General features: G+C 43.7%; 1 protein-coding gene across 1 annotated transcript in view; it reads right to left on the bottom strand.

The window, feature by feature from the left end:
- The window catches only part of Slc35d1 (solute carrier family 35 member D1), a 38,824-nt gene that overhangs the window by 9,562 nt on the left and 15,118 nt on the right, over positions 1-14,144 (bottom strand). Inside the window, exons 9-11 of the mRNA XM_050136217.1 lie at positions 7,179-7,246; positions 5,820-5,898; positions 2,688-2,770 (exon numbers count right to left, since the gene is read on the bottom strand). Of these exons, the coding sequence (XP_049992174.1) occupies positions 2,688-2,770; positions 5,820-5,898; positions 7,179-7,246 (230 nt within the window). The remainder of the gene's footprint in view (positions 1-2,687; positions 2,771-5,819; positions 5,899-7,178; positions 7,247-14,144) is intronic.

The raw sequence follows: 14,144 nt of genomic DNA, 5'->3' as shown, positions 1-14,144 counted from the left end.
CACTGCTCCTTCCCTACCCTGCCTGCTGCTTCTCTTTTGGGAGGTGCCCTTGGCTGAAGACTGAGGAATGGGACACTGGAAAAAGCGTTGAGAAGATCCAGACAGCCTCTCAACTGTACTCTAGTGAAAACGTAACACCTCCGTGAATCATAGGAGCACAGCTGAACGGCACCTGGATGGCTACGAAGCATGCCCCGTGCTTCCTGCACTTGAACCAGGCCAGAGATGCGGACATTCAACTTCCCTTTGGGGTGGGGATTTGGAATAGGGTTTCATGTGGCTAAGGCTGGTGGTGACTTGCTATGTAGCAGAGGATTAGTTCCCATTCCTCCTGCCTTCATCCTACTAGCCCTGACTCTCAGGCCTTTCCTAGTACAACTGAGAAATGAAGCAGAATGCAGGGAGCCGAATTTGCTCAGGCTTAATCAAACACACATTCTTCAGAAATGCAGTTCCATCAGTGGTTTCCTTTAGAGTGCCGTCTGTTAAGGGGAACTGAAATCATTTCTAAACAAGTGAAATCTACTCAATAGTTCCTGTAGTTTGGCTTTTACATTAAAAAGTCAATATCCACAACTTCTGTCTTTGCATACTAACAAGTCAAAGAGAATAGCAACTAAAATATATCCTTAGAAATAATAAAGACAATTTCATTTTTAAAGTAAAAAAAAAAAAAAACCCTAAGCAACATTCCTTTCCTTGCCAAAAGCTGTAATGAAAATAACATCTGAACAGGAGTTGGGATGCCCAGATTTGAATCTTACTGGGTTCTGCCACTCTAACTCAACAGTAAGCTAGTTTTATCCCTAACACACAAGAACACTGGAATTCAGAAGTACCAATAACTCAGAGGCAAACAAAAGTCGTCATCCACTCTAACTCCACACCACTTCAAGAAGCAACCTCCAGGAACCGTTGGAGTGGTAGTTTGAAAGAATGGCTCCATGGGTTCAGGAATGCTTGGTTCCTAGCTAGAGAGTCCTGGGAAGGATTAGCAGATGTGCTCTCCTTGGAGTAGGTGTGTAGGAGGTACGATGCTGGAGGTGGGTTTTGAGGTTTCAAAGCCCATGCCAAGCCCAGCGTACCTGTCTGTCTGTCTCTCCCTTCCTCCTTCCCTCCCTGGGTCTGGAATAAGTCAGGTAGAGGTGGCAAGCAGGCTACTAAGGAGACAAGACTAACATCAGGACAGAGGCCTGGCCCAAAACTAAGCTGGATAATTTGTAGGCATATAAATAATACTTAAGACCACAAAATTCAAATCCTAGAACTAAAAGACAGCGTCAGTCGACTCTTCACTGATGGTGGCAAACAAAGTTAGAAGAAAGGTATGATGCTGGTGGGAGGCTAACTGATACACTATGGAAATCAGTGTGCACAGCTCTCCAAGAGCTACAGCCAGATCTGCCGCATGACTCAGCTGTCCCTGCGCAGATGCTGGAAGGACTACATACTGCTACAGAGACACCTGCGCACCCACGCTCACTACTGCTTGTTCACAATGGCTAGGTTCTGGATTCTGATCAGATGTCTACTGCAGGGACACCTGCGCACCCATGCTCACTGCTGCTCTAGTCACCAGCGGACAACTGAATGATGGAAATGTGATACAGACACATAATGGAGTTTTGTTCAGCTGTAAAGAAGAATGACGTCATGAAATGTGCAGTTAAATAGATGAAAAGGAAAAAAATACATTAAGTGATGCAACCAGGCACAGAAAACCAAATGCTGCATATTCTTCCTCACAGGTGGATTTTAGCTTTGAATCTCTAATGTTGTATTCATCTTGGAGTATCTGTAGAAGGAGGCCACTGGGAGGGAGGAGCCTTGAGTGAGGGGTTAGGAAAAGGTAATGTGGGAGCAGAGGGAGGGAACAGTGGTTCTGGAAAAGCTTATACAAGGAAGGGGTGTGAAGAACCAAGATGAAGAGTGTATGGAAAAGCTATATGGAAACATACTATCTTGTAGCCAAATCTAAAAATGTACTTATTACAAGAGAGAGTTTGAAGGGAGATTTTCTGTATGACTGGAAAAAGCTGTTCCCAGAAGCCAAGAGTTATTAAACAAAAACTCTAGTGTCAAGTATGGGATGCCTCTTTAAACCAGCTGGAGATGGAAGACCCAGAGGACCCAAAAATAATACAAGCCCTTGCCATCCCTCTTAGGTGCCCACCATAACTGAACAATAAGACCTATTGCTGAAGACACCAGATACCCTGGATGCAGAATACACATAAATCTAGCAGGAACTGAGCAGGAAGAGCCCTCTCTGCTAGGCAGCTTCCAGAGTCCTAGAAGGGACTGTGTGTAAGGCTGCTGCGGGAGAAAAGGCACCAGTGATCTTATCCAGCTGGGACGTGCACAGTCTCCTCGACCAGCCTCCGGAGAGATGTGTCCACTTGTGCAATTGTGGCACTACTGTTTGAATGGGTAGTGGCACTGTTGTTAGAACTGCCCTCTCTGGTTGGATTTGAGACTAACTTCACAGGAGGGAATTCATGCTTCTTTAAAATGTTAGCTAGAGACATTAAAATATATTTACCACATTGCAGGCACTCCACAAATTTATTTTATAAGCAGACATATTTATAATTGAATAAACAGTCCAATTCTATGCTGTGACACTATTTGAGGACCTAAATCCCAACTGTCACTGTACTTACATTTAGTTCAATATTTTTACTTACCTGATATTTAGGCCAATAAAATTTGTCCACGTGAAAATATAATCTCCACCAAAGAACATTCCAATATAAGTTATTAATATATTCTAAAAGAAAATAGTGATATATTGTTATGTAAGTCTAACTGAGCTTTTGAAATCTACATGTGATTCAAGTACAAAATGTATAAACACACAGTACCAACATGGGTCCACCATCTGTGTGCAGCAAGAGCAGGAATAAGGGATCTCTAACGTGAGCCTCTCCCCAGCTGTTTCTCCAAAAGATGAACACTCACAACATGGAGAACACTACACATCATCAAACTTGCGCTGCCTCCTGCTGTGGCCAACATGATTTTTTTCTCCCATCAGGCTAACTGTTAACTTGTGAGGAGAGAGTAAAGAAGGTTGCTTAACTGCAAGGATTTTCCTTCTTTTAAAAATAAAAAAAAAAAAAAAGATGGAGATTTGACCAACACAGAATGTCTTTTGAGGGCTTTTCCTTGATATCTTAAACACACACACACACACATGCGAAGTAAGGTCAGGCACAGTGGTCCATACCTTTAATCCTAGCACTCGAGAGGCAGAGGCAGAAGGACCTCTGCGACTTTGAAGCCAGCCTGGTTTACATAGCAAGCTCCAGGACAGGACAGGGCAATATAAAGAGACCCCGTCTCAAAATGTAAATGTAAGGTGTCATTTCAAAGTATTATACTTAAGATCACTTCCACTGGACCAGTCAGATGACTCAGCAGGTTTCTTATGACCGCTGTCCAATCCTTAGAACCCAGATGGCAGGAGAAGAGAACTGACTTCCATAAGTTGTCCTCTGACCTCCAGGGGTGTCCTGTGACACTGTATGCATGTGTGTCACATACACATACATGCACACACACAGAGTTTTAAAAAATTACTTCTACTAGATAGATGGTACCAACTGATAAAGACACCACACACTTTGGACATAGGACTCAGAGAATCTGAGCTGGATCTAACTTGAAAGTCTTCCCACAGTACCGGAAAGAGGAAAGCACACAATAATCCTACCCAGTTGTGACACATATGAACCACAAGGACCAGCATGACAAGATCTCAGAGGTTTCAATAGTGGAACCCGTATCTTGGCAGTAACCAACTGCTGCCAATTATATTTAAGGCCCACTTGATAGGAGGAAAATCTCAACCCCTGCCCCCTGCACCCCAGACAAAGAACTAAAGGCAATAATATTCCCCAGGGATGAATTCACCAATTTGTTATCCAATACCAAGTGGTCAGATCTGGGACATATATGTAACATTAAGTAGACTGATAGGGTTGTATTTATGTGTATACTTATGTGTGAGCCATTATTCTATTACTTTGATAGGGTGCAAGGTGGACGGAAGGAGTCTAGAGAAGAAAGTAAAATGTGAAAATGATTTAATTTCAAAACAATTAAAAATAAATATAAAAATAAAAGGCAAAGATTTTTTTTAATTCTCTTCTCTGACTCCCAAGTACAAATATAGTTTGGGTCCTTAATTATCCTTAATTATCTTACACTCCCTAATCTTTCCTTCCTGTCATGGAGTAAGTCAATCCCTATTTCCTCACCTCTTCCCCTTCTCAGTGAGTAAAGAGCCATGAGCTGTGAATGTTACATTCTTAGTGCCTGGACTCGCTGTGTGTTCAAGGCTAGGACTGGAGGGCGCAGCTCGGTGGGAGAGCACTTCCCTGGCATGTGCCAGGCTCCTAGGGTTGATCCCCAGCATGGGGTGGGTACAAAATACATTAAACCCAACTTTAAAACTGTCTTTATAATGAAATGTCCTTTGGGAGGGCATTCAGAACCAATCATGTCAAACTCTGATTCCATGATGGGGAGCTCGAGATGTTCGGGAGTTTTAACCACTGCATTTTCTCAAAAGGTCAATGCCCATTCCATTGAGGGTGCAGAGAAAAATCTAAAGATAGCTAAGACCTCCCCTCTGCATTCCCTCCCCTCACTGCTGATTGACAAGGGCATCAGAGTGGCAACTGCCTTCCTTTTCCAAAATGATCACAGACCCCCTCTCTTGGTATACTCTTCCAGAAAGCCCACATCCTGATGGCAGAGGAATCTGGGCATCTGGAGCATTCTTCAAACTGAAGAACTAGAATCACTAAGTCTGATAAATGAGGTCCCAGGTTTCAACAAGCATTAGCTCAACACTATAGTTAGTTTGGCTTTCCTGCTTGGAGACAAATGATTCTTCCTTAAATAAAGGGGAATGGGAGGAAAGGCAGCACTGGAAGCCAGGCACAGCTTTTAAAAAGCAGGCCATTTGAGGGCTGGCTCAGACACAGGAAACGCCCCTGTATTCGCTTCTGGCAGGCTTTACCTCCCAAAGAAAGGCTGGAAGCACTGTTCTCACTGGGGCTGAAGGGCTAGGTCTACCACTCTGGAGGGAAGCTGTCTACTGCTCTTTCTTCTTCTGCAATAACTAATGTGTTTCTCCTTCCCGCACTCCCCAGAGCTAAGCCACCTCCAAGTAAAAGCTATACCGTTCTTAAGTTCTTATAAACTAGTTTAGAAATCACCACCACGGAGTGCCAAGCTAGTAAGCTGGCACACAGGAATAAAGCTATGAGACTTAAGGTTACTGGCAGATTCTCTCCATATTTACTTTATTATTATTGTGTACGTGATAGGGGAGGGACGCATGCAGTCAGAGGCCAATTCCATGGAATCAGTTCTCTCCTTTCACTTAGACATGAATTCTAAGAAGCGAACGCAGGTCATCAGGCTCACACAGCAAGCGCTTTTACTTCCTGAGCCATATTATTGGCCACATAGCCAAATTTTAATTTAAAGCAATTCAAGACAGTTTTTGCTTCTTTATTTTGGGAAGCATTCATCTCACATAATGTAGATAGAAGCCAACACAAGAGTCAGTTCCCACCTTGTACCACGTGGGTCCCCACAGTATGCGGGGAGAGGTCAGAGGACAACACAAGATCAGTTTCCACCTTGTACACGTGAGTTTTAGAGATTGTGCCCAGGCTGTCAAGTTCAGTGGCAAGCATATTTACCAACTAAGGCATCCCACTGCCCCCCAGAGTTTTAAGTTAGAGGAACATTTTTAAATAAAGCAGATTCCAAAAAGAAACAGTATTGTTATTTCATCTCACCTTAATGCAGCCAACTATTGTTGTGGTAAGAGCAGAATTGTACTGCGTGCAGAGCACTGTAGCATACATCAAGATAAACCTAGGCAGAGAGGAAAGGGTCTGTTATAGGCTAGCACTTACTTTCCCACAATCCCTCCCAGGCGAGAGCTTGCTGTCCCACAGTCCTTCATGGGCTATAGCTTGCTAGCCCACAATCCTTCCCAGGCTAGAGCTTGCTTTCCCACAATCCTTCCCAGGCTAGAGCTTGCTATCCCACAGTCCCTCCCAGGCTAGAGCTTGCTGTCCCACAATCCTTCACAGGCTAGAATCCTTCCCAGGCTAGAGCTTGCTTTCCCACAGTCCGTCCCAGGCTAGACCTTGCTTTCCCACAGTCCCTCCCAGGCTAGAGCTTGCTGTCCCACAATCCTTCACAGGCTAGAATCCTTCCCAGGCTAGAGCTTACTGTCCTACAATCCTTCACCAGGAGAGCCACCCAGCGCCAGCCATACGGGCTCTGAGCAACAGAGACCTCTCTGTGCCTCACTCGCCTCAGCTTCAGATCTTTGAAGCTGTACTCAAGAGAAATATGTGTCTATTTTCTGACACGGTGTTCTTCCTGCTACCAAAAGCATGCCCATCTCATTTACAGTGATGAGGATTCCTTAGAGAACATCCTTCCTGCTAACTCATGTAAGTCACACAGGATGCTCACGCTCATAGGCCTTTGCCATCTGGGCACTTACCACTAGGACAAAATGACCCTAGGACCAGGATGAAGGCAAGATAGTTTCTCAATAGTGGAAGAAAAGCAAATGAGAATTTAAGAGGGAGTGGCAGGTCTACTGGACAACTGCCCGGCAGCATTTGTAACACCCAGATCCACTGAGGCTTTGGAACACTGTCTCACTGTGTAGATGTTCAGGCAGGAGGTACAACCAAATTGGCGAGCTAAGGAAAACACACCTGAAAGATGCAGAGACCCTCTTCCTTTCCACACAGAAGTCAGGTAGCCCCAAGTCTAAATGCCACCACTGTCAACCACTAACCATGCAAACTTAGATGATTACTTAAGCTCTGAGTCTTCTTTCTTATAGGTGAGGGGCAATGATTTCCATTAGACGTCAATGTTGAGAAAAATGAAATGATGCAAATGGAAATATAATAGCTGTTATCAGACAGTAGGATGGTGGAAGAATATACATTTCATTTCTCCATCCATCCTTGTGTGGCTTGGGATCAGTTCGGCATATTCCCAGATCTAGAAGGTGACACACTCAGGAAACTGAACAAGACACTCAGAAACAAGGGAGAAGAATTCAAACAACTTCCTGAAGCCTGCTTCTCTAGGAAATGATGCGCTAGGAATGTATAAAGGCTTACCCCATCACACAGGAGAGGGTGAACTGCAGAAGGAACAGGGTGTCTGTCCAGCCCTCAAACTCCATCGCCTGCAACACACAAGGAAGCACTGGGTTATGGAGCAGGCCCTCCCAACAGCTGTCATTGGCTGGAGTCCTTTGGTTCATCTGTCACCTCCCAGCTACATCACTCCGAGGACTCAGAGTGGTACCCAGGAGTTTCAAATTTTGGGGGAAGGAAAGACCGTTTATTTCTAAAGGGAATGGTCTTCAGTAGATGGTCCCACACCCATGAGTACATGGGCAAGACAAATGGGACTTGGCCAGTTATTTCTTTAAAAATGGCAAGGAATATGAAGTGGAACTCTCCAGGTAGACTGGAGAGGTGACTCAATGGTTAAGAACACTTGCTGGTTCATTTCCCAATCCCCTCCAGGGAATCTGACAATCTCCTGCGGCCATTGTAAGCTCCTCCACACACAGCATACATACACACAGACACACACAAATACACATAAATAAAACTAAATAAAATTTAAAAATAAATTAGGGAAAGTGTGAGGTGAAAATAGTCAAAATAAATCGTATGTATATATGAAATTCTCAAAGAATAAAGAATTAAAATATTATAAAAAAAAGAATTGAAGTTATGAGTATTTGAACCAGTTTTCAGGTCTACGTCTTCCTAAACTGAAATGTAGGAGACTTTGAGCTTCCCCTTCTTGGTACTAAGAAACTGACCTTTCCTTAGAGATTCAAGTCACACCTGTCTAAGTATGCATTCTTGCAGGTAGCGGCTGTCAATCCAAGGCTTTCCTAACCCTCCCGGAGTGCGGATATGCTCAAGTGCAGACTTAAATTACATGTGCAACGGAAGCCGGTCTGGAGAACATTAGTCAAAACAGCTCTCCTCCTCAGAAGCTCTTGTTCTGCTGGTTTTGGTGCTTATTTGTTTTAAGACAAAACATAAAGAACCCAAAAAAGAAGACAGGATCATCTTCCATCAGAGGAGGGATAAGTCAACGTGAAAAACATTTCACCTTTTATCTCTCTGCCAACCTGTTCAGCTTCAACACTCCCTGAATCCAACTAAACCTCAGTTTCTGGTTCCCACAAAACGAGGCTCTCCCTGTTCACAAAACACAAGATGGAGTTTCATCTCTGAGTCTGGGCCTGGAAAGCCCTCCCCGTCCACACTGACTCTTGTTCACCGAGCAGGCTAAACTCAAGGCTCCTTCTGCAGCAGCCGCCAATGAGGCAGGCACTTCAGTAGTGCCTCAGGACTTCCTCCCCTCCATGGCTCCTACCCTCAGCTGTCTTTCTCCACTGTGCTCTCAGACTGTGAGCTGCCATGGGACGACCGACTTTTCACCTAATCATATTCCTAGCTCAGCAATTATTCAGCTTATTCATGATTTTTTTCTTTTTGGGGTATATCATATAAAAACAAAAAAAAAACACCAACTTGAAGTAATAATAAAAATAATAATCAACAATAATAATCAACAAATATAAAGTGCATAATCATTATTACAGACAAGATAAGGACAACACTACACCCAACCCAAATGCTCATCACAGTCGAATATCTCGCTTGTTCTAGCCCTTGGAGACTTCTGAAGTACTTCTCTAGTAGAACAGGCCTGGAGACCTCTGAAGTGTTTCTCTAGTAGAACAGGCCTGCCAGAAATGAGGACACTCTCAACCTGACTATCAGATGATTGAAACAATGGGCCCAAAGAAATGGAAATCTCCCCAATAATCTCATGCTGGTTCTGGTTCTGATTCCCAGCACCCTCAAGGCAGCTCAAAACCATCTGTATCTCCGGTCTCCAGCAATCCAATGCTGTCTTCTGGCTGGAGTTCAATACTACGACAGCTTTTCTGTCCGACAACAGAGCAATTACGGACAAGCTCTTCCGAGTCTTCCTCATTGCTCTGGCATAACGCTGTCATCCGGGTCCTGTGAACACTGTCGCGCACTCACTTGTACAATCAGCCATAACAGCATCCTGCCCTGTGAACTGTACACGGTCTGCAGAGTCACTTCTTGACAGACTTTCTTTTGCACTGTTCCCACGTAATTTATTCTTAAAAATAAAGTTGCAATGAATCTCTGAGCAACACCTGTGGCCACATTTTCATTTATCTTATATAAAACCTGGAATGTGAGGTTGACGGTTCTTTTAATGAGCTTATCTTTATTTTATAAGAAACTGCCAAATTATGTTCCACATTAGCTACACAATTTCAGGCTCTCACTAGCACCGTTTGGGGTTCTCACTGCTCTGCATTCTGACCCGCGTAGATCTAACTATTTCATGTCGATCGACCAAGCAGTAAGTGGTCTCTTGTCTTCTCATTCTGTATTTCTCTACTGACTAAAAGTGAGTATTTTCATGTGCTTACTTAATATTTCTTCTTTGATGAAACACCTGCCCAGAGTTTTGCTCTGTGTATGTGAGACATACAAACCTGAGTGTATAGTTGTACAAGCCTGTATGTGTGCATGCGGCCATGCAAGACCTCAAACACCACGCTCTCACTCCCTACCTAACTGCTTTGAAACCAGATCTCTCACTGCGCCATGGAAGCTCCCTTTTGGCTAGGCTGCCTAGCCAGTGAGTTACACCTGTCTTCATTCGCTAATGCTGGAGTTATCGTATACAAAGCCTTGCCTGGTCTTTTTTTTTTTTTTTTTTTTTTTTTTTTTTTTTTTTTTTTTTTTTTTTTTTTTGCTTTTTTTTTTTTTTAATCTGGATGTTGGGGATCCAAACTCAGGTTCTCATGCCTGCAGAACAAGCACTCTTACCCACTGAGCTTGCCCATAAATTACATTTACTTATTTGGGGGAAGAGAATGTACAAGCCATGTGTTGGGGGGTCAGAGGAAACTTTAGAAAAGTTGGTTTTTCACTTCCACTATGTTGATTCCAAAGATCCAACTCAGGTCATTGGGCTTGTTGGCAAGTACTTTTACCCTCTAATTCATCTCTACAGCCCCTTCAAAATCTTGTCTTTCAATGAATGAGTTCTACAAGTTCTTAGGTACAGTCTTAGTAAATACCCTTAATTATACATAAGTCACACACACGAGTACAGGAGCCACCTGTGAGTAAAAAAATAACCGGTATCACATTCATGAGTTCCTATCTTCCTGTCTGTGGCTGTGCACTTCTGACACCTCGGGGCACTGTGCTAAGGATGGTTTATCCATGTTTGCCATTGACGAAAGTAAACCAATACAGTCACTGGCTGATATTTATGGAGGTAGGAGTGCTTCAGCACAAATCATGCTATTTGAATTCCACAACTGTGTAAGATGGAGAATCAAGGTCTTATTATCCCCAGAAGACAACACTTGACTAACAGCAGGTCAGAGAGTTAATATATAGGCCTGAGTTTGCATAGTCTACGCTTTAAGGATCTCTTTTTATGGAACACTAGATTTTATTCCAGTAATGAATATTCAAAAGGAGACACACAATTCTTCTGGGATCCCTGCCCCCTTCCCTACGTATTTGGCTTGCCTCTGGAGAAAGTTAGTCAGCCTTCTGGATTCTGACTTTAGCACAGGAATAGATCTTTGGCTCTAACGATGCAAGCAGCAGGCACTTGAAAACACAGCTGCAGGATAAATATGACCCAACCAGAGCCTACAACACACACGGCTGCTCCTGTGCCACAAGAGGGCATCAAAATAAGAAAAGCAATAAAAGCTACTCCTTATTACATGTCTTAACTATGCAGCAAACTCAGCAATGTCAAGCACACAGTTATCCTGCAGAGGTGTGTGTCCTGCCCTATAGCCTGATCATCCCATCTACACTGAGCAAGAAAGAACGCCAGGGAAGCTCTAAGAGACTGGAAAGGGAAGAAGCAAGCCCTTAAGAGCTACTCTGCATTTCCTGCTGGTTTTAGGGTCAAAGCTTCCAAAATCCTCTTATCTCAAACACAGGTTTTAATAACAACAAATAGATCACACTTGCTTTGGGCCAGAATGCATGCAATCATTGACTGGCTTTGCCCACGTCAGCTCTCCTCACTCAAGCAGACCAGAATAAGGCCCCCCAAACAAAAGATGATTCTTTAAGAGAAGCCAGCCAGCTTATTTCTTCTCTCTCTCTCTCTCTCTCTCTCTCTCTCTCTCTCTCTCTCTCTCTCTCTCTCTCTCTCTCTCTCTCTCTCTCTCTCTCTCTCTCTCTCTCTCTCTCTCTCTCTCTCTCTCTCTCTCCCTCTCTCTCTCTCTCAGACAGGGTCTTACTATGCATCCCTGGCTGGCCCAGAACTCTATGTAGACCAGCCTGGTCTAGAACTCAGAGATCTGCCTTCCTCTGCTTCCCAAGTAATGGGATAAAGGGCACGTGACACCACTCTCAGCTAATTTTTTACTTAATTTTAAAAAGTAATTTGTAAATACTGCTTAATTTTGTGAAGGGTAATTCCAGGAAAAAAAGCTCTGTCTGCAAAGACTGGTGCCCTGATTCCAACGGCAGTGACAGGCAAGGTTGGAAAGCTGTGGTCCAGAGGTTCATTACCTTACCTGGGCTACTCTAGGGAAGCTGTGGTCCAGAGGTTCATCGCCTTACCTGGGCTACTCTAGGAAAGATGCGGTCCAGAGGTTCATCGCCTTACCTGGGCTATTCTAGGAAAGCTGCGGTCCAGAGGTTCATCACCTTACCTGGGCTACTCTAGGAAAGCTGTGGTCCAGAGGTTCATCTCCTTACCTGGGCTATGCTAGGCCCCTGAACAGCCATTCCTTGCTCACCTCTGTGTAAGAACTAACATTATGTAGCTATTAAATAAAAACATGTTGGAGTCTATTCATTAACATCCACCAACCCAAAAGCTAAGGGTGCCATCAGACAACATCAGATAGACAAACTTCCCCCATTTGATTGTAACTGCCTCCCTGAGGTACCCACCAATATGCTTTAAACTTGCCTTGATTTATGGCTTCCTTTGTTCTGTAAAACCATAAAACTTCATGACACGGCTTCCACAAGAAACATTATATTTGGGGTAACATAAAAAAATGTGTTCCTGGGCTATGGTCACTGGAATCTGGCTCTGGAATAAGCTACTTTTTATTCACCTTAAAGTGAGAGCTTGTTTGTGCACCAACAAACATCTAACTTGGTAAACTACATTCCTTGAGTGATGTAACTTCAAGAGCCACAAAATCCTAGAAATGCCTGCTACTGCTAAGGAGCTACCCACGGAGAACGAGAGGGGCAGAGGACAGACACGAGCAACATACACTGTGGTCAGAGAGCAAACAGAACACGTAAATAAGCACCATATATTTAACAAGAATTGTGAGCATGATACAATGTCCCTTTGAAAACTACGGAGGAAAAAGCTTGAGTCCTTACCCAGAAGTAAGCTGCCAGGAAACTTGTCAAGACAGAGGATAACGGCAGTACAAATCTTCTCCACAGTTCTCTCCCTGTCTTAGGAAAGTGAGGCCAAGGGCGGCGCCCTGGCTACCCGCCTACTCCACACCACACTCTACCATCTGCCACAAGCTCTCTCCGTCTTCTCCTGCCTTAGATGGAAAATGAGAGCCCAGACTGGTCACTACTTACTCTCTGCCCTCGGGCTCTAACACCTATAACTTATGTATGGTAGGAAAATTCGACCCACCTCACCTACTGAGTCATGGCTCCTATTTTTAAAAAGGACAGCCTCAAAGGCAAGAATAGGTAGAGAACATGCAAGCTGAGAAAGACACACCCATATGTATGAAGAATCTCTGATCCAACACATTTGTTTTGCAAGGAGAACACCAAAGCCTAGAAATAAGGGATTTGTCTCTACAAGAGAAAATACTACAGAATCTCAAAATAAATAAATAAATAAATAAATAAATAAATAAATAAATAGAAACAAAAACCCTGTGTGGTCCTCGGAGAAAGCCTGAAAAACTTAGTATTTCAAATAGGATAAGTGAGGATCCTAAAAGGCTTCATTACTTATTAATGAAGTAATGGTTAGTAATTACTTAGACTCGGACAGCAACTTTTCCTTTAACTTCTCTGAGCAGCACTCAAACAGCAACACAATGAAGACATCACACAACACACGGGCTACAGCAGAGGACATGATACAACACACGGGCTACAGTACTGGACACTACACAACACATGGGCTACAGCAGAGGACACCACACAACACACGGGCTACAGCAGAGGACATGATACAACACACGGGCTACAGCAGTGGACACCACACAACACACAGGCTACAGCAGTGGACACCATGCAATGCATGGTTACGTGGCCTTGTAAGGTCCACAGCAGGGGTCTGTTCGTCCACAGGTACCTGAGAACATCCAGCTGCGAGTGCTGCCAGGAAGCAAGCCCAGCACTTGCCACTCTCAATGCTGGCTTTGTGCTGCAGCATTCCCTTATGGAGGCAGCGGCTCAGAGCATAACCACAGCTATCCTGATGCTCAGAGTAAACACATCTATCCTGATGCTTTAGAAAATCGCTAGTTAAATGATACTCATACTTATTTGACATAAGTTACTAGATTTTTTTTTACATAAACAGCAAGGTTATTTCTGTATAACACAAAGGGTCTCATATAGTCCAGGCTAGTCTTAAATCTACTATGTGGCCAAGGATGATCTTGAACTCCTGGTACTCCTGCTTCCACAGTGGCTAGCCTTTGGGGGATTTGGGTGATTGATTGCTGACTAGCTGGCTGGTTCTGAGACAGTCTCACACTGCTGGCAAGGCTGGACTTAAACTCAGCCCCATCCTCCTGTCTCAGCCTCCCAAGTTCTGAGATTACTGGCAAAAATCAAAACTGACTATGTTTTGTATTTTGTTGTTGTTGTTTTGTGTTTTATGAGTATTTTGTAAGATGCATCTTTTCTAGAACTAAGTATAACGATTCTTTCTAGTATCCCAAGATTTTGCAAATAAGAAAGGAGAAGGAGGGAGGAAGGGGAGGAACACATAGCCTTGTACAACTATGCATT

Source organism: Alexandromys fortis, unplaced genomic scaffold, assembly GCF_014885135.2.
Source record: "Alexandromys fortis isolate MF-2015 unplaced genomic scaffold, M_Fortis_MF-2015_v1.1 scaffold_13, whole genome shotgun sequence".
NCBI lineage: Eukaryota > Metazoa > Chordata > Mammalia > Rodentia > Cricetidae > Alexandromys > Alexandromys fortis.
The sequence above is the reverse complement of the archived record's forward strand: the minus strand, read 5'-3'. Positions and strand labels throughout refer to the sequence as shown.